The sequence below is a fragment of the Mchenga conophoros genome, linkage group LG17 (assembly GCF_057382185.1).
Source record: "Mchenga conophoros isolate Kocher_MC1m ecotype Shallow Benthic linkage group LG17, M_conophoros_male_GT1.1, whole genome shotgun sequence".
NCBI classification, from domain to species: Eukaryota; Metazoa; Chordata; class Actinopteri; order Cichliformes; family Cichlidae; genus Mchenga; species Mchenga conophoros.
In genome coordinates this window covers 27,840,932-27,859,239 of record NC_140542.1, presented here as the reverse complement: position 1 = coordinate 27,859,239, position 18,308 = coordinate 27,840,932, and the positions used below count along the sequence as shown (strand labels likewise).

The 18,308-nt window shown below is 38.2% G+C and overlaps 1 protein-coding gene and 1 pseudogene across 2 annotated transcripts; one reads left to right on the top strand and one right to left on the bottom strand.

Annotated features, from left to right (window-relative positions):
• The first annotated feature begins 1,200 nt into the window (after positions 1 to 1,200).
• LOC146555645 (uncharacterized) lies at positions 1,201 to 5,847 on the top strand (annotated as a pseudogene). Its single transcript, XR_014889288.1, has 7 exons — positions 1,201 to 1,570; positions 2,155 to 2,288; positions 2,591 to 2,738; positions 4,095 to 4,238; positions 4,352 to 4,454; positions 4,564 to 4,828; positions 5,183 to 5,847. The product of XR_014889288.1 is annotated as an uncharacterized LOC146555645 (transcript).
• Positions 5,549 to 10,472, bottom strand: LOC146555644 (uncharacterized). Its single transcript, XM_085252600.1, has 13 exons — positions 10,381 to 10,472; positions 9,788 to 10,003; positions 9,441 to 9,679; positions 9,019 to 9,122; positions 8,642 to 8,904; positions 8,340 to 8,537; positions 8,164 to 8,250; positions 7,907 to 8,005; positions 7,550 to 7,704; positions 7,301 to 7,429; positions 6,933 to 7,073; positions 6,541 to 6,658; positions 5,549 to 6,162 (listed from the first exon to the last, which is right to left on the bottom strand). The coding sequence occupies exons 1-13, from the start codon at positions 10,442 to 10,444 to the stop codon at positions 5,945 to 5,947; spliced, it is 2,031 nt and encodes a 676-aa protein (XP_085108726.1). The 5' UTR covers positions 10,445 to 10,472; the 3' UTR covers positions 5,549 to 5,944.
• Positions 10,473 to 18,308: the final 7,836 nt, after the last annotated feature.

Below are 18,308 nucleotides of genomic sequence, written 5' to 3'. Positions count from 1 at the left end.
TGTCAGTATCTAACATACTATATTTTTCTCCGCCTTTGACACCTCTGTCTTTTTTTCTTCTGCTCCACAAGAGTTTGGTTGGCAGGCACACATGTGGCTTTAGATCGAGCTCTGTCTTGCTTATCACGTTTCCTTTTCATCCCAAACCCTTTTATCTTGTCACAGTTCTTTTGTTATTTAGAGTTTGCAATAATGAAGCGACCTTGACATTTAATCATTTCTTTTGTCCACTGATGGATTTGATCATCATCCCCTTTTCAAATGTATCCTATTAAAATGGAATAAATTCTGGGTCTTTTGTTTTGGGTATCTTATCTGACAATGAATCACAGTAACGATAGCAGAGGGTGGCCTAATCAGATACTGTCAGCAAATCCTCCTAAAGTGTGAAAATGTCTCGCCTCCCAGGGCATGTTGCATGCCAAAGCTTGATCAACAGCCTCGCCGCTGCAAGTAAAGAAGTCAATTAACATCCTCTGTCAGCTTCCAGCTAACTGGAACCATCACTGAAGGGTGTACAAATTTCAGGCAGTAATCTAATTTCACATGAACACACATCAGGCCCCTTAGAACAGCAAAAAATCCAATATGAAGAAATATGATGACTTGCACTTGCTGCTCGGTATTGGGTTCAGGCCATCAGGTTCACTCTCATAGATGAACTGCAGGTTGCACAACAGCCCAGGGGATATGGAACTCCAAAGTGTTCAAAATTAAATAAATAAATAAGTCATGATGAAATAAATAACTATGTGAATAAATAAGACACAGATATGTAATGTGAGAATGATATTGTGAAATAATTGAACACATTTTGAAAAAAAGCTCATTATTGTGAAATATATTGCATTCTGCTATAAAAATTTACTTGTTATTGTGAAATATTATTTCATGATCATTATTTTTCACAATAACAGAGATTATTCCTGAGGTATTTTATTTATTCCCAGCCGTTTTTAATCCAAAATGTCCTTTTTTTCAAAGTCAGTCTTTATTTCAAAATCCCGTTTTTCCCAATGGCCTATTTATTTCATAATGCGACTTTTCAGCAGAATGACTTTGTCTGTCAATCAGTGTGAGTGGGCTTGACCTTTGCGCCTATTGGCTGATCGTTTACTATCGACTAGTTTTCCTGGATACCTGCTCCTCGGACGGCTGCTACAGGTAGCAAAAACGTGCTAGGTCAAAAGTCACGGAGGATGGCGGACTGGTGTGAACTTCAGTCAATTCTGCTCATTTTAGCAGATCAGATAGAGAGGGATCATTTACCTGTAGATACTGTTTTGAGTCGTTTAGATGATGTTTCTGAAATGCTTGGGATGATAATTGCTCTTCAAGATGTTAGCATCGATGACACCATTGTCGAAAGTTTAAGATCAATTCAGCACCGTGTTCGTTTGGAATACGCCGAGGAAGAACAGTCTTCAAATGTTGGTCGTCCACGTCTTGAAATCCCGGCTGCAGCACTCAGGACTTTAGTGCTGTCCGGTATAACCATCGGGGTAATTGCCGATATGTTTTCTGTGTCTCCGAGCACAATTAGGAGGAGAATGACGGAGGAAGGTCTAAGGTAAGTTTATGCTGTAATTTAACACCTGTGTGAGTCTGTACACAGCATTATTTAGATGTTGACCTTAATTATGACGTTTGATATTGAAATATTATCGCTTACTTTTTTATTGTGAATGTCTAAAATAAGCGTGGCAGCTACGGCTAATGCTATCGGCGCCATCTTGTTGTTGAGACACGTTTAGCTGGCGCAGTGTTAGCTGTTAGAGTGTGTTAACTCGGAGACTTGGCGGCAGTGGAACCTGTAGGAACCTTTTACACAGAGTAAACCCACCAGCTTTCCACAGTCTACTTACTTATCACATCTTGGTAGACAGCAGGGTCATTAGTGCTTTAAATAGTACATAGTTGAATGTTTCATTGCTGTTTGCAGCTAATTGTTCTCTGATAACACATAACAAAGTTGATGTTAAATAGCAAGTTTATTGAAATGGTTTTGTCTATTACAGCAGCGTTTTAAATATCATACTTTCTCTGGTGTCTTCAGTAAAGCTAAAACAAGAATACATTTACGTCCTTGGTTCTTTCAGGAAAACGTTTTGTTGAGACTTGCTGTTATACTAAAAAAAAAAAAATTATGTGCAGAAAATCTGATAGGTATTCTTCTATTGGGAATGAGGACTTGGATGCAAAAGTGCTGGACATTCAGCGTCATCACCCAAATGCCGGCTGCAGAATGATGATGGGACATCTACGATCCAGTGGCATACACATTCAAAGTAAGCTGATATTGTTTGAATATCCAAACACCAGTTTCTGGCCCAGAAAGCATGTGTCAGTGTAGCCATGATGTGATATTATAATGTAGGCATCAAAAATGACTAGGCATGTTCGCATCACTGTTATGCAGTTATGTTCCTGTTTGAACCAGTTTGTACATGATTCTCTGTCCCTAGTAAATCTGTACAGCACCTGGATACTTACCTGAAGCAATGAAGATCTGTCTCATAAGCATTACAGTGTTTACAATACAGTCTTTTTGTAGTTGTTAGTACTAAGACATGATCTGTTTGTTAATCAGGATTTCGACTGATGGATTCAATGAGACGAGTCAATCCAGAAGGGGTCATGATGCGACGGTTATCTATTCAGACTGCAAGGCGTCGTCAGTACAGTGTACCAGCACCAAATCACCTTTGGCATATCGATGGAAATCATAAACTAATTCGGTCAGTACTTGCATCACCTTTTCCCTATTCCATTGAGGTAACAGAATGCATGTATAAAATTGTAAAATGAAGCCTTGAGTTTGTAAATGTCATCTTAAATGCTGTCATATAAGGCCATTTACAGGATTTGCTATAGTCATGTCTGAGGCTTTACATTATGCATGTGATTCCTTGCACTACAGATCTTTCTGTAAAGTGTTTAAGTTTCCCTTCTATTATTTCTTTTACATTCCTGTTATAACATGTTGTCACTTTATATGGAACTGAAATATTGGTCTTGCTTGTATGTAACTGGGGACTAGGGCTGCCACAAACGATTATTTTGATAGTCGACTAGTCACCGATTATTTATGCGATTAGTCGACTAATCAGATCATCCTCCACTGGACGTAAAACTACAGCTTATTGCACCAGCAGCATCTGCTCTTATATAACTATCATTAGCTTACAGCTTTAAGCTTTTAAGGTGCTAACTAAAAATAAAGACAAGATGATAGTTTATTCAATTTTAATGAAATTTGCAGATTGTTTTGGTAAAGTTTAATAAACTCCTTGCTATCTAAAATATAACAGGACACCGGAGTATATTCTCCAGCATCTCACACTTCTGATAATCAGCTGTCTGCTTGATGTTTATTCAGCTGTGTAAAAACTATAACTTTAATCTCAGCCAAACCGATTTACTCAGGAACAAATAAAATACTAAAAAAAAAATAAAAGCCAAACAACAACATTTTTAATTTATCTAAGTGACTTATATATATTTAACCTGAGTCGTGAAAGACGGCGGTGGGTTTGAAAACAATTTGCCGGGAGTCCGGTGTTCTCACGGCGCTAGTGACCTAGCCCCCGACTAGCTATCGAGCTAGTGGGTAACAGACGTCTCCGAAAACGTCGGAGCGCTTTTGAAAATATGTGGTGTCCTGATAAACTGAGCCGATATTTGAGGTTTACACAGCTACATTCTCGCCTGAAAATATGTTAAACGTTTATTTTGTGACCCAGAAAGAATAATAAGAGTAATATTAAAACTAACTAGCTACCGCCATTGTTGGAAACTAAGCTGGGCCGCGCTATGAATTCTGGGACACAGCTGCTTCTTCTTCTTCTTCGGGGTTTAACGGCAGCTGGCATCCTTGTACATGCAGTGCTGCCATCTTCTGTTTCAGTCCGTTATTACACTCTTAAATCCTGCTATTATTCCTGCGTCTTTTGCGATCTTACAAAGCTTCAAACGACTCGTCGACGATTTTGATAGTCGACGTAATCGTGACTAGTCGACAAATCGTGGCAGCCCTACTGGGGACATGACAATGTTTTTTCTTGTTTTGTTTTTTTTTAATTCTGCCTTGTCAGATGGAGATTTGTTGTCCATGGTGGGATAGATGGTTTTTCTAGGTTAATTGTCTACCTTAAAGCTGCCACCAACAACAAAGCTACAACAGTTTTTGATGGTTTCTTGTCAGCAATCAGACAATATGGCATACCGTCAAGAGTCCGGTAAGAGGTGTTTAACAAATACAGTATGTCAAAAAACTCTGTATTGGACAGTAGTTATATTCAGATTGTTACTCTCACTGACTCGGATCAAAACTTCTCTACTTTTTTTCCAGGTCAGACAAAGGAGGGGAAAATGTGAAGGTTGCACATTTCATGGTGCAGACAATGGGGGAGAACAGGAACTCACATTACAGGCAGAAGTGTTCACAACCAGCGGTAAGGACAAGTAAATTGATGGCCTGTCTTACATTTTTTTCACACATGCAATTGTAATAAAACAAATGGTTTCTGAGCATAATTGACTGGTTTTCACTGTGTCTTATAGTATTGAGCGCCTGTGGAGGGATGTATATGAAAACGTCCTTGACCTTTTCTACACAATCTTCACCCAGCTGGAGATTCAAGGACTGCTCAACCCTGGTGAAGAAATTGACTTGTTTGCACTGCACAGATGCTTTTTGCATCACATTCAACATCATCTTCAGTCATTCCAGGAAGCATGGAATCAGCACGGACTCAGAACAGCAAACAACCATTCACCTCTGCAACTCTGGTTGCTGCACAGAAAGGAGGGACAAGATTTGTCACAGGTACATGACTATTTGATCCGTATTTGTTCTTCTATGTAAAACTCTACTATCTGTAGTTGAGGTGAGTTTATTTCTACTGTTCGAGTTGGTGTACCGAATATTTCTCCTGTAAGTGAAAATGTCTCTCAAGCCATTCTCTCCTTTTATTCCATCTGTCAGGTATAGATGGCAATACTTTAAACAAAGTTAAATTTGTTATACCTGAAGAGAACCAATCCTGACCTAGAATGGGTGAATGAATAATTATGCCTAAGAAACTCACATAGGCCCTGACAGACTCAATAAGTCCATCTAGGAACAGCTGCAGGAAACACCTCTTCAGTTTAGATTTAAAACATGTGCATGCTCTTTCAGGTTGATGAGGATTATGGTGTGGACTGGACAGGACCACATAATCACCGCCCATCAAATGAGATCACCATTCCTGAGATTCAGCTCCCACGTGCACTGAGTGAACGAGAGCTTGCTGTGCTACCAAACAACAACGTTTCACTCAGTCAAGCTTTGGATACCTACTGTGAAACTGTTCAGTCACTCAAACTTATGTGTGATACCACACCGTAAGTCTTCAAAGTAAGCAGGTGCAATATGTTCACACCCCTTTTTTAAGTTTCTACATCTATGGCTTTGTAGCTAATACTGACTCAAAACAGCATAACCAATTTCATTTTCAACAAAACAGTGAGTGGCTATAAAACAGGATTTGTTTTACACAGCTGTCACTTTAATAATAATAAAAATAAGTGATTTGATTTGATATTCATTTCTTGGATGTACAGTACCGGTACATGTCAACTCTGAGCAGATTTAATACAATGCACACGGTACAGTAGTATAAAATCTTAATGCAAATAAATTTTCCAGTAGCGAGAATAAAATAAACATAATGTGTAATTTATAATGTACAGTGAACAACTGATTTTGTTTTCTGAACTCTTTTTAATATAAACTGACAAAAAGCAATAAATGCACACCTGTACTGTGTATTTTACACTGTCAAGTGTATTAAAGGAACTAGAACTCACTAGATTGTCCGTTTCTTTGAACACTGAATACAGTAATGTGATGCAAGAAAGAAAAATGGTCTAATCTTACCATGTGGTTATGGAATCAATCCTAAACCAGACCAAAACCTGAGTCAGTAGAGTTGAGACACACCTCAATGTCCATCAGAAATGATTCATAGGTACAGTAGTGTGCAGGAAGACGTAGTACTTCAAAACAGGTGGAAGACTTTGGAAGACTGCTGTTGACCACTTCCACAGTCATTTCTCTCGGCAAGACTTCCCATCCTGTCCAAAACTTGATGAGGGCTTTTCGTTGTGCACAAGACGCTGCAATGGAACATTGTTTTGAGCTATAATGACATCCTATATTCATTATTTTGAGTCTTTTATGGAGAAATACCTTAAAAGATGAACAATTACATAAAGAGCACAAGACATTTTTGCCCCACTCAAATTGCTGTTGTAGCTGTCATAGATATTTTTATGGTAACAAAGCTAAAAGTAGTTGCATACAATTATAATGCAAATGATAATGCCATCACTCTGTTTTTTATGTATTGCATGGAGGCAGTATGGAGCAAATAAGAAAACAAAATTATACTATAGTGTACTTTGTTAATGACCCGAGATCACTGGACTGTATGTAATTTACCAAAGTATAATCAGAGAAAACCAATAGCAAAATACCTATCGCAGCAGACTTACCATTTTCAATGAAGGACCGAAGGTAGCCTGCCACTCTGCATTTATCCTCAAGAGAGCATTCCTCTTCCTCCTCATCTTCATCTTCTGTGGCAGGCCACACTATCCTTTCTAGAATAGACTGCATAAAATAGTTCACCTTGGTTAATTTTTTCTCTTAAATGCTACAAGATAAAATAAACTTAATTTGTCATTTTATATCTTTACTTATCTTGTAGTCTTAAGAGCGTCAGCAACATTAGGTGTATTTTTATTAAATGTAACCCAGCTGTTCGACTAGCCCAAGCATACAAAATAGTATATTGATGTTTTGTGTCAACAATTAATGTTCATCCTTCATAAATTAACCAAATACCTTTACTATTCAGATGTTAAAAGATGTGACCTGACTTTACCTCACAACAGGGAGCAGTCTCTGATTCCCTTGGTAAGAAAAGAGGAATGATGTCTGATCTTTCTGTCAGAAGCGGCCATACCATGGTCTCCTTAAGCCCTTTCCTCAGCTGCTTGACTTGACGGCTTGTTCGTGTTATGACCTACAACAGTGAGACCAAACCAAAACTGAAGTGTGAGTCCGTAAAGTAAAACACACTTTAAATGTTAAATACTTAAAGAACATCCACTGTACTGATAAAGCATTTCAAATGGCCTCCAAAGAGATTTTTTTAATGTATATGAAAAATGTACTTATTCACATCCAAAGGTTTGATTTGCTTTTCTATTTAAAATTTACATTTATTGGGGAGAGTAAGTCCGTACTCACAGCGTGGAATAGCAGACGTTCATACAGCCACTTTCTATTGGTTTGTGTGACACCTGGCAGGTCCCAAGCCAGGGCTAGCTCGAGAACATTTCTTCGTTCCAGTTCTGTTAATTCAGCAGTGCCATCAAGCTAGGACAGAGGGGAAAAAAATTAGTCAGTAGTAGGTACTGATGGCTATTCAATCTTGTCTCTAAATTTAATATTTAGTGAAATAGTAATTCTTTAAAATAATGGTACAAAAATGCAAACCAGCTGAATAGTGCTGCGGATATCAATATCAGGGCAATCCTCAATCTGAACTGTAGCTGTTTCAGGTGAGCCACCAAAAAGGACATGGATGATTGCAGGACTTATACCAGACACACACGGTCCACCATGAATGAATGAATGTCCCATTATTCTTCCTAAGATCAAACATAATAAATTCACTTAGCCTAACATTGCATGGGGGTAAAGACAAACAGTTTTGTAACTGTATTCAATCTAGTTTTCATCTTTATGGTTACAGTTAGGATAATGTAACACAAGTAATGCTTTTTCCTTTAGTGCTGCACATGTATTATTTTAAATTACTATTCCTCTTATTTCTGTACATAACTTTCTTACCTGCCACCAAAAACATGTCACTCTCAAGCAAGGTCTGAGAAGTGGATGGAGTCAAGTGTTCTGGCTCACCGTCAAACAGTCTTGTAAGATCTGTGTTCCCTGAAAAGAGTACATCTAGGTTATGGTGAGTATGAGAAATCCAGGCAGTAATTTTAACACAATTAACTCATTTACATAACAAATACATTTTCTTTACATGAATAAATATTCTCTTATTTAATCCACTATACATGTGCCCAGTCTAGTTTCATACATACCAAAATTCAAATGCAAACCAGACTGTACTAGAGAAACTGCCTTTGAGAAGAAGAATCTCTTCACCCCTTCTCCAACAGCAACATCCCCTAAAAGGAAGAAGGAAAAAAAAAACTTGTGAAGTTTCGGATTAGTCAGTCACTGGATTTCTAATGTTTTCACAATACAGAAAAAATACCTTCCAGTTTGCAGCTGACAGGGCCCGCCCACTCTACCTTTGGAGCTTTGTAGAGGGAGATAAGTGATCTCTGTTGATCCACAATACTTTCCCGCAAGTCCATTTGCAGGACTACTGCCTTTCTGGTCTCATACTTTGAAAGTAACTCGGACTTGTAGAGCCAGGCTGCTCTGGTTGCATCTTGTTCACATTTCCACTCTGAAAGGTACACATTTGTATGGATCACATGAATCAAAAGAAATAAAATATATGTATTTTTTGCCATTTGTCTGGTATCTTCCTAACTTAATTCCTGTCACTACCTGGTTTTTCCCCTAGAAGTGACTTTTCCTCATCTTGATGAGATGCATCTTCCTGCACTACCACCATATCACCTGACGATTGCTCTGCTCTTGCTGAGGTTATGGTGGATTCCAAGATGATACTATCTGGTTCCTCTACCCCGCAGGACAGATTCCAGGCATCACTGTTGCTACAGGATGGGACCTCTGACCTTGCTGTTGTACTACGAGTCTGCCTAGCCTGACTTTCAGTAACAGACTGAGGTTCAGCACCACTCAATGAACTGTGAGAGGGATTGGCAGAGATTTCAGCATCCATCACCAATATATACAAAGTGGACTTACTTAGTTTCCACACTATATACTAAAATATATAGAAAATCAAAGATGTTCCTTACCTTGTGCATTTAGTGATGTGGTTTTTCATTTTATTTAAAGGAATGTTAATGTCACAATTCAGGCATTTTGTGGGGGGTCCGTGTTGCTGGAGGGTTGTCAGGCTCTACAGAGAATATGGAGATAAAAATATATATATACATTTGGTGCATACTGTGATAAAAAATGTTTTGACAGTTCTGCAATCGCATTTGCCAACGTGAGAAGCAGAAACAAATTGTAAACACAAAATTACATATCTCCTTCTAAACCTTTTCTAAGAATTGCTTACATACACATTCAGAACCATTATTACTCATATGCAGTCATGTTTCTAACCAGCTGACAGCTAAAGTGATTTGACACATAGTTGAGCTTAGCTAGCCATTTGAACTAGTTTATTAATACATGCAAATAACATATTCTAACCCTAGTCATTACTCACGTCTTCCAAATCAATACTTTTCTGCAGTGGCCTTATATAGATCAAAGCTTGTCCAATTCCACTCAATGGACTGCGGAGATATCGCACTGTATATCCAGTGTCTGGGCTTGGGATTGTGCACAGGTTACGGCTTCGTGTTGTACCAGAGATTCTCAGCAGTTCAAACCCTCCGGTGTCTTTAAGCTGAGGGAAGGTATCCTCAATCTTTGCCTTGACCACTTCTGGGTCATCATCCCTTCCTATAAAACACATTACTTGCTGTACATTACTACAAAAATGGTACATATAACAGTAAAAATGTAGTTAAACTGAATCTTGAAATATTAACAAATGACATGTAGCATCACCTTGGAATGAAATCCGTTTCTCTCCAAGTCCAGCTGCTGCTAGGTCAAATTTGACTGCTTTAGCTGGCACTGTGTCTGACATATGATCATGTAAACAGAAGAAGGTGTGTGTGTAAATGGAGCGGCATGCTTTCTTGGAAGAATGCGAGGTCAGAGATGAAAGTGGCGCTGAGGAAGGCCTCACTCTGTAAGGGGCAAACAGTCTTGCGACTTCAGCTTTAAAAAGGGAAAAACAATATTATAGAAAACATTCTAAAAGCTTAGATTAATTGCTACTTAATTTGCAAGTATTATACCCGCTTACAAAATCACTACATTGAACTAGAATTGCTTTATTTTCATTCACATAGATTACTTGACTTCCATATTAGCAGAGAAAATAAGACACTTTAAAACGACATGATTTAACTATTACCTACAACAATGTAAACAGTGATACAGACATTAACCCAGAAGACGATTATCTTCTCTTACCTAATTTATTAAGTTCTTTGCTATGATAAAAAACAGTATAAAAAATTTGTGACTGAACTGATTAAAAAGCTCATTTTTGGCAGACAGACTAACCAAGAAGTAATAACATCGTTACTTACCCTTAACAGCGTTTCGTGGAGTGGAGCTAGCTGTGATAGCGTTAGCGTTTGCTAACGTTAACATTGTGATGTTTGGATGAGAACTTGGACCAGGGACCGCTTCATCTCCAGTATGCTGCTGCAACACTCTCTCAGACTGAGGTGAAGACGTACAATCTAAGCGGTTAGCAACTTCTCTGAGTAACTCAGAAACGGACTTGTTTCCTGCAGCCATGCCCTTCACAAGAATTGATACACCTGTAACGTTATTCGCGCCCAGTGTTTTGCATTTGTCGGTGCCTTAAGTTTATCTTGAGCTGCATACTGCCGCCAGCTGCATAGGAGACGCATTGCTCCATTAAACCTAAATCGACAATTCATGTGCTATTACTTATGTCTGAGTAAAGGAGCAACCAATCACACGAGTGGCTCCGCCCTGTCTCTCTTGATTGACAGACAAAGTCATTCTGCTGAAAAGTCGCATTATGAAATAAATAGGCCATCGGGAAAAACGGGATTTTGAAATAAAGACTGACTTTGAAAAAAAGGACATTTTGGAATAAAAACGGCTGGAAATAAATAAAATGCCTCAGGAATAATCTGTCATTGTGAAAAATAAAGACCATGAAATAATATTTCACAATAATATGTAAATTTATATAGCAGAATGGAATATATTTCACAATAATGAGCATTTATTTCAAAATGTGTTCAATTATTTCACAATATCATTCTCACATTACATATCTGTGTCTTATTTATTCACATAGTTATTTATTTCATCATGACTTATTTATTTATTTAATTTTGAACACTTTGGAGTTCCATAAGGGGAGGGTGAACATTTTCAACCAAAGAGTAGAGTTAGAGGAACAGCCCACCATTTGGGAATACATCATCAGTCTGATTATAAGATCAGCCTCAAATTTCTTTTCCGGTCATGAAACTAGATAGCCTAGCGTAACTTTTTAAATGGAAAAGGCCAGGGGAGAGCCATTAAAATAGAAAGGCTATTTCCAGCACCTCTTTAAGTTCTCTTTCACAACTTTTTTATATATATATTTAAATTCTGACTGAAATAATATTAACAGAAAATAGGGAGTCAATTGTACACATGAGACAATCTTTAATGTGGTCTTGTATTAACTGTGTGACATGCACAAAGGTGATAAGTATGGCATTCATTTGTCTTTGTGCTCTATGTGTTTGATCCATTTATTTAGTTGGCATTTAGGTATCCATGAGAGTCAACATTACATAGAGAGACCCAGCTCTTTCAGTTTCTAAATGTGCCATAGTATATAGAGGGAAAGCCAGGAGTCAGTTAGCTTAGTGTATTGTAGTATAAAGACTGAAAGCAGGTGAAAATTGCTTGCTTGGATCGCTCCAAGGTTTATTTTAGAATAGAAGAATAGAATAGAATAAACCTTTATTATCCCATGGATGAGAACATACATTTGGCAAGAATAGAGTTGTCAGTCATGCTAGTGAGTCTGTGAAGTTATACTTAGGCACACTGGTGTTTTAAGCTAAATGTTAATGTAAAGATTAATAAAGATTTCCAATGATGGTTGAATTGTTGCTTACAGAGGTTCCTAACTAAATGATGTGACCTGTTAGTATCTGCTCAGCGGCCATAATCAGAGTTAGTCGCAATCTCTAGTTACTGAAGACAGCGAGAGGAGAAAATGTCACTCCATAATATATAACGATTTATTATTCAACCATCATTAAAAACAATCACTATAACCTACAAGGGATACACATAAACGTTAATTAGAAGTGTATTGTCCATTTCATGCCATAAACTGTTGCTATCTTTTGAACCTTCAGTGACAGGCTGTATTGAACCCACAGCTGAACTATGAACATTATATTGCTGTAATAAAATGCCTTTCCAATGCTATGCTAGGTTGCTTTAATACAGTCTTTAGGAAAATCAGTTTTTGAATTTCTTTCACAGGAAATGAAAATATGAGTAGCTAGGATAGCAACGACCTCAATGTCACAAGCATTTCATTTCACTTTATATACAGTAGGTTATGATTTATTTTACAACCTCTGTAGTGCGCTCACATTTTAATTGCTTTTTTTTTTTCTTTTTTTGTATTAGTTGCATTAAACAACCCACATTTTACCCACTGTTCAGTGGGTAAAATGTGGGTTAGATTAGCTCATTGTAGTCCATCTTTGGGGTGTTGTAGTCTCACCACAGCAGTTAAGTCAAATGTGTTCCCCAACTGGTTAGTGAGTGTTTTATGGCTATCTCTGAGTGAAAAGAATCACAAGGAGGGTAATGCAAAAAAAAATTCTCCTTGTGATTACTTGTTTTCTTTAGCAGATTGTTGTCCGTGGTTTGTATGTCTTCAAACACTCACAGTCACCTTACTGAAACTTGCAACCTGGAAATGGACAACATTCTCCTTCAAAGTAAAAGCTGTGCTTTCCTGCTGAAACCAACATGCTTCTAAAGGTACAACTTTCACGCTGTTTTGTAGGCAAACCCTCTTCATCTCCTTTGGCAGGTAGTGAGTGTGTTCTTGAGTCCTTGCAAATTATGGGCGACAACTGCAATCTGTGACCACAGCAACTGCAAAGAGGTTTTCTGTCTAGCAACATTTGGCTCTTTTTGATCAATTTCACCTAGTGACTGCAAGCAATCTTTAGCAAGCACTTACCAACCGGTTTGGGAATACACATATTCCCCCAGCAACTAATGGTTTCCAGCAGATTGCTGACCAGTCTCTGGGCTTGCATGACTCGGGGTTTAGCAGTCGATTTCATAGTGACTGAAAGCAGCCACTCGCAAATGGTAGGGATAGCAGTCACTTCCCCCTACCATCAGTTTTTAGGCCTGAGGAAGGTTCCATAAGTGAAGCAGGGAGGTCCCATTTCTAAAGATCCCAACAAAGCGTTGTGAGTGTGAATGGTATATGGCCTGTATTTGTATAGCGCTTTACTAGTCCCTAAGGACCCCAAAGCGCTTTACACATCCAGTCATCCACCCATTCACACACACATTCAGGTGATGGCAAGCTACATTGTAGCCACAGCCACCCTGGGGCGCACTGACAGAGGCGAGGCTGCCGAACACTGGCGCCACCGGGCCCTCTGACCACCTCCAGTAGGCAATGGGTGAAGTGTCTTGCCCAAGGACACAACGACCGAGACTGTCCAAGCCGGGGCTCGAACTGGCAACCGTCCGATTACAAGGCGAACTCCCAACTCTTGAGCCACGATCGCCCCTGTGAGGTGGTTCTGATTGTGAAGCCTCAAGTAATTGCACACTCATACGATAATAACCTGTCAGCAGCAAGGTAGACCTGTGGTAAAGTGTGCCCTGTGTACTGCACTACTGTTAAGCATCATCTAAGAAAACAGACATGAAGTTATATTCAGTAAGATTTGCTAAAACCAACTAAGACCATGAACTCATAAGGAAAATATTTAAGGCAGAATCCGCTTCCACGTTAGCTTAGCTTTTGAGACTCAATTTTTAAAAAGCCAAACTTTTATATAAAGGCCACCTAACATGCTAATGTTTAAATACAGACATAATCGCACTTGCTGAGTAATAACGAACCCAAAGTGTGGTTGCTATAGTTGAAGATATTTAAGCGAAAAGCTCATAGATTAAAAACCAGATGTTCACTTGTTTAAACCAGCAAATACATTGAACTATATTAATGTTAGAGTCACTGAACTATCACCCAAACCTGCGTCTTTTAAAGGTCGTCTCCTTTGAAAAAACACATCCTTGTATCCATTATTAACTGCTATTTACTGCAGAAGAGTTTAGAGGATATACTACAATAGCAGTATTTTACCGCATAGCTTTACAATTGCGTTTACTGGAAGTAAATGTCATTTCTGTCTCCTCTGACTCTTAAGGCCATACTGGCTGTCTGTCACCCTGACATAATATCACTTTCTCATCTCCACTTCTCTCCCTAATTCTCCAAAGGCACCTGATCCTTTTCACCTTAACACAATTTTCACCTCACCCGTGTCCTGAAAGAACAAATTGCACCGAGCATGGAGATGCAGCATCGTGTGACATCACTCTGCAAGGCTCACGTTAATGCACAAGCAAGCGGGAGAGAGGAGAGACGCTGTGACATTCACACTTCCTCCCCGGCGCACTCATTTCCCGGTTAATCTTGATGGACATGTCGCTCGTGCTACTTTGTCTAGACTGTCTCTGGATTTGTCACTTTTTGCCACCATGCCATTTTCATTCTTTCGTGCCTCTCAGTGCCCGCTATTCTTCACATTTATTGTGTGGATGCTTTAAGCATCCACACTATTGAGTTCCTCTTGGGACTTCCGTACACTTTTTGGCACTTAACTACTTCCACAATTTTCAGCCGATTTTCACCGTTCAAATTTTAAAATATTCTGCTATTTCTGCTAATTCCTGCTATGTCTTTTGGTATTTTTCACTATTATACTTTTTAAAATATTAAGCTTAATTTGTCCCATTGAAATGAATGGGAAACTTCTGCAATTCTGCTAAAATTTGCTTGTTTCTGAAACTTAACTACTTCCTCATATTTTCACGTAGAACAACCATTCAAACTTTAAAATGTTCTCAAATTATTGGGCTATTCAGGTATGATTCAGCTTTTTCAAATCTTTTACCGTTTTACCTTTATGCCTCTTAAAGTTTTCAGTTGCAAAATTGTGATTTTTCACAAAATACATGCGTTGTTATGGTTGCTATGCACTTGGCTTCCAGTCTGCCACTGAAGGTTTTGCAGTCTTCTCTTCATGTCCGAACAACTTCTTGCTACTTGCTCAATCTTCACTCAACTTCCACAAATTATACATCAAAACGTAGGTATTTTTGCTGGGTTTCCGAAAATGTCAATATCATTGTTGTGGGATTTATAGAATTTTGGCAAATCTCCTCAGACCAACACAAAGTCGCAAAACTCTCCATAGAAAGTCAATGGAGAGCTTGTTCAAAATCACCGCTTGATTTCTGTAATGAGAGGCATATTCGAATCGTCATATCTCCTTAACGAAGCAAAGTTAAGACATAAGGCTTGTCCCAGTATATCTTCAGACACTCCTGACGCTCACAATTCAAGAATTATTTTCTCACCTATTACCGTTCTGAAATGAGTTAGACTTGTTTGAGGGTAGGAAATTCGTCCTTCGCTCAGATTTCTTCAGATTTCAAACTCTGGAAATGAACCACTTTTTTCTCTCGTCATATCTTTTTAATGGATTTCCACAGAGACCTGAAAATTTCCATGATTGTTCACCAAAGCCTGCTGTCTCTTACGGTGAAAGAATGATATTGATACTCCAAATAGATTTAGAGTTAGAAAGCGTTGTTTGAGGGCAAGTCAAGGCAGTTTTTGCTTTGCTCTACTCAGTTATGGTGCATTAGAAGTCAATTATCTTTAATAATTCATATTTTAATGATAAATTGTCAACACTTTAAGATTCCCCCATCTCTTCTGAACAAAACGGTGTAAGAATGACCGTTCTAGCCCCTACGGTTAGGAAATTATGGTCATTTGTTTGAGGGGAGTCGTCATTATGAGAAATAGACTGCAAAAATCCTGTGTCTCTCTGTGCTGCATGCACCTGTTTTGGCGGGAAAAAGTGCACAGGCTCTCTGATTGGTGGATTCAAATTCAGCAGCTCCAAGGCTGCTTGACTGAGCTAGAAACTTACTTCTCTCTGTGTGTGTGTGTGTGTGTGTGTGTGTGTGTGTGTGTGTGTGTGAGAGAGAGAGAGAGAGAGAGAGAGAGAGAGAGAGGAAGCCTTTTTATGGGATGATCTCATTGTAAGATTCAAATTCAATATATTTAGACTGGTTGACTGAATTGGATCTTGTGTGTGTCTCTCTCTGTGCATGTGTGTTTCCATATGTGTCCATATTTGTGATTGTGTGGCTGTTATATTTTTTTTGCCAATTTTTTTCATTTAACAAGTATATTTGAGGGACCCTTAGCATGTTCAGCATTTTTTCAGCTGTCCATTTTGCTTTTCCAATTTTTCTGTTTAAGTTATTACTATTGTGCTAAATCATACTATTTCTGCTATTTTATAAGATTTATGCTAAATATAGTATTTCTGTCAAATTATAGTATTTGTGCTAAAACATAGTATTGATTTAAAATTACAATATTCATAGTTCATCACAGTGTCTCTGGTAAATCACAGTATTTCTGCTCTGTTGTACTATTTTTCTAAATCATAGTGTTTCTGTAATGCTTAAGTATTTTTGGCTAAATATATTCTTTCTGTTATCTTATACTATTTCTCCTAAATTCTTGTATTTTTGAGAAGTTATCATGTTTCTGGTAAGTTACAATATTTCTGCTAAGTTCTGCTATGCTATTGTATTTCTGCCAAGTATTATGTTTCCTCTAAGATATTGCAGTTCTGCTAAGTTATTCCATTTTAGCAAAGTTCCTTTGCTTCTGCAAAGTTTTTACAATTTCTGCAACTTTTCAGCTTTTTCAGCTAGTTTTTGCATACAGCTTCAGCTTTAAGCATCCACACTCCATTTTCGCAGGAAATGCAAATCTTTCTAGTTCTTTTTTTTTTTCTACCTTGCAACCATCATCTTTTCTCCTTCCACCACCTGTACCCGCCTACTGAAAACACTGACAGCAGAGACAGTGGCTGGACGGGGCCAATTTCCTGAGTGCTGCTCACCAACGGCACTCATTTAATTACTGCAGACACAGAGAAGGGAAGTAGGCCCTGTCAGAGCTTTATCCTGGATCAGCATGGTCCTTCACAACTCCTGCTGTCCTGGGGGAAGGTGGTGTGTATGCGTGTGTGTGTTTGTGTGTGAGTGTGTGTGGGGTGTGTGGGAGGTTACCTGTCATATTCTATAGTCTCTATATGTACCTCAGTTGACAACGAGAGATTAGCTTTCTTTGTTGCAGTCCTGAGAGGCCTGGCTGCCATATGTTCAGAATATGTCATAAAAGCCTTTTGAGTTCTCTCTCTCTCTCTCTCTCTCTCTCTCTCTCTCTCTCTCTCTCACACACACACACACACACACACACACACACACACACACACACACACACACACAGAGGACACTACACTGACTAAACCTGTACTTACTCTAACCTTTAACAAGTCTTAATATTTTATACTATAGGGACTTTTTTTCCTCCAAAAGAGGAAGTAATTTCAGGCACGTGAAACTGTAACGAGGGCAATACAATTACATAACACCCAAATGCACAGCTGAACCTGCTTTGTGAGTATTTACTGAAAATATAAATAGCGTACACACAGGAAGTGAAATTTCTCTCAGTGGGTACACTGACGTCATGGAGGTCTTGAGTTTCGAGTAGTTTGCTTTCCACATCTGATTTCTACGTGCCTTATATGTTCATGTTATATGCTTTACAAATACTATCAAAAAGTAATCACCAAGTTCCACTGGGTTCCTTCACTCCATATATATATATATATATATATATATATATATATATATTCAAGAAGTTTATTGTCATATACAGCACAAAACACAAATGGTTACACTGAGCAATGAAATTCTTACTTTGTGAGTTCCCTTCACACAACTAAATAAACAAACAAATAAATAAATAAAGAATAAACGTAACTCTGACCATACAAAATAATAGATAAAGTAAAGCGAGTGCTATGTACACAAGGGTAGGGTGTAGTTAAAATGTGCAAGTAGTTATGAAACACTGTCACACTGTAAGATATTCAGAATGTGCAAATGTTAAATTGCTTGTATTGTATGAAGTTGTATTATATTGTATATAAATATTCAAAATTGTAACTTACTGGTTGAAATGGAAATGGGTTTTGGTCTTTTCTGTTGATATTTAGAAAACTACTAAATATTGCCAAGCTTGTATTTTACGATTTTAAATATGCCAAAATTGTGCCGTAAAAAGTAAGGAGCTGCATGCCAGAGCCTGATAAGCAGCCATGTC

Excerpts from the sequence above, each read along its gene's own strand:
- LOC146555644 (XM_085252600.1), bottom strand. The coding sequence starts at position 10,444 with ATGTTAACGTTAGCAAACGCTAACGCTATCACAGCTAGCTCCACTCCA. Across the intron at positions 8,251-8,339 it reads TGTCAGCTGCAAACTGGAAG|GGGATGTTGCTGTTGGAGAA; the intron begins GTATTTTTTCTG and ends TCTTCCTTTTAG. Across the intron at positions 7,430-7,549 it reads TCCGCAGCACTATTCAGCTG|CTTGATGGCACTGCTGAATT; the intron begins GTTTGCATTTTT and ends CCTCTGTCCTAG.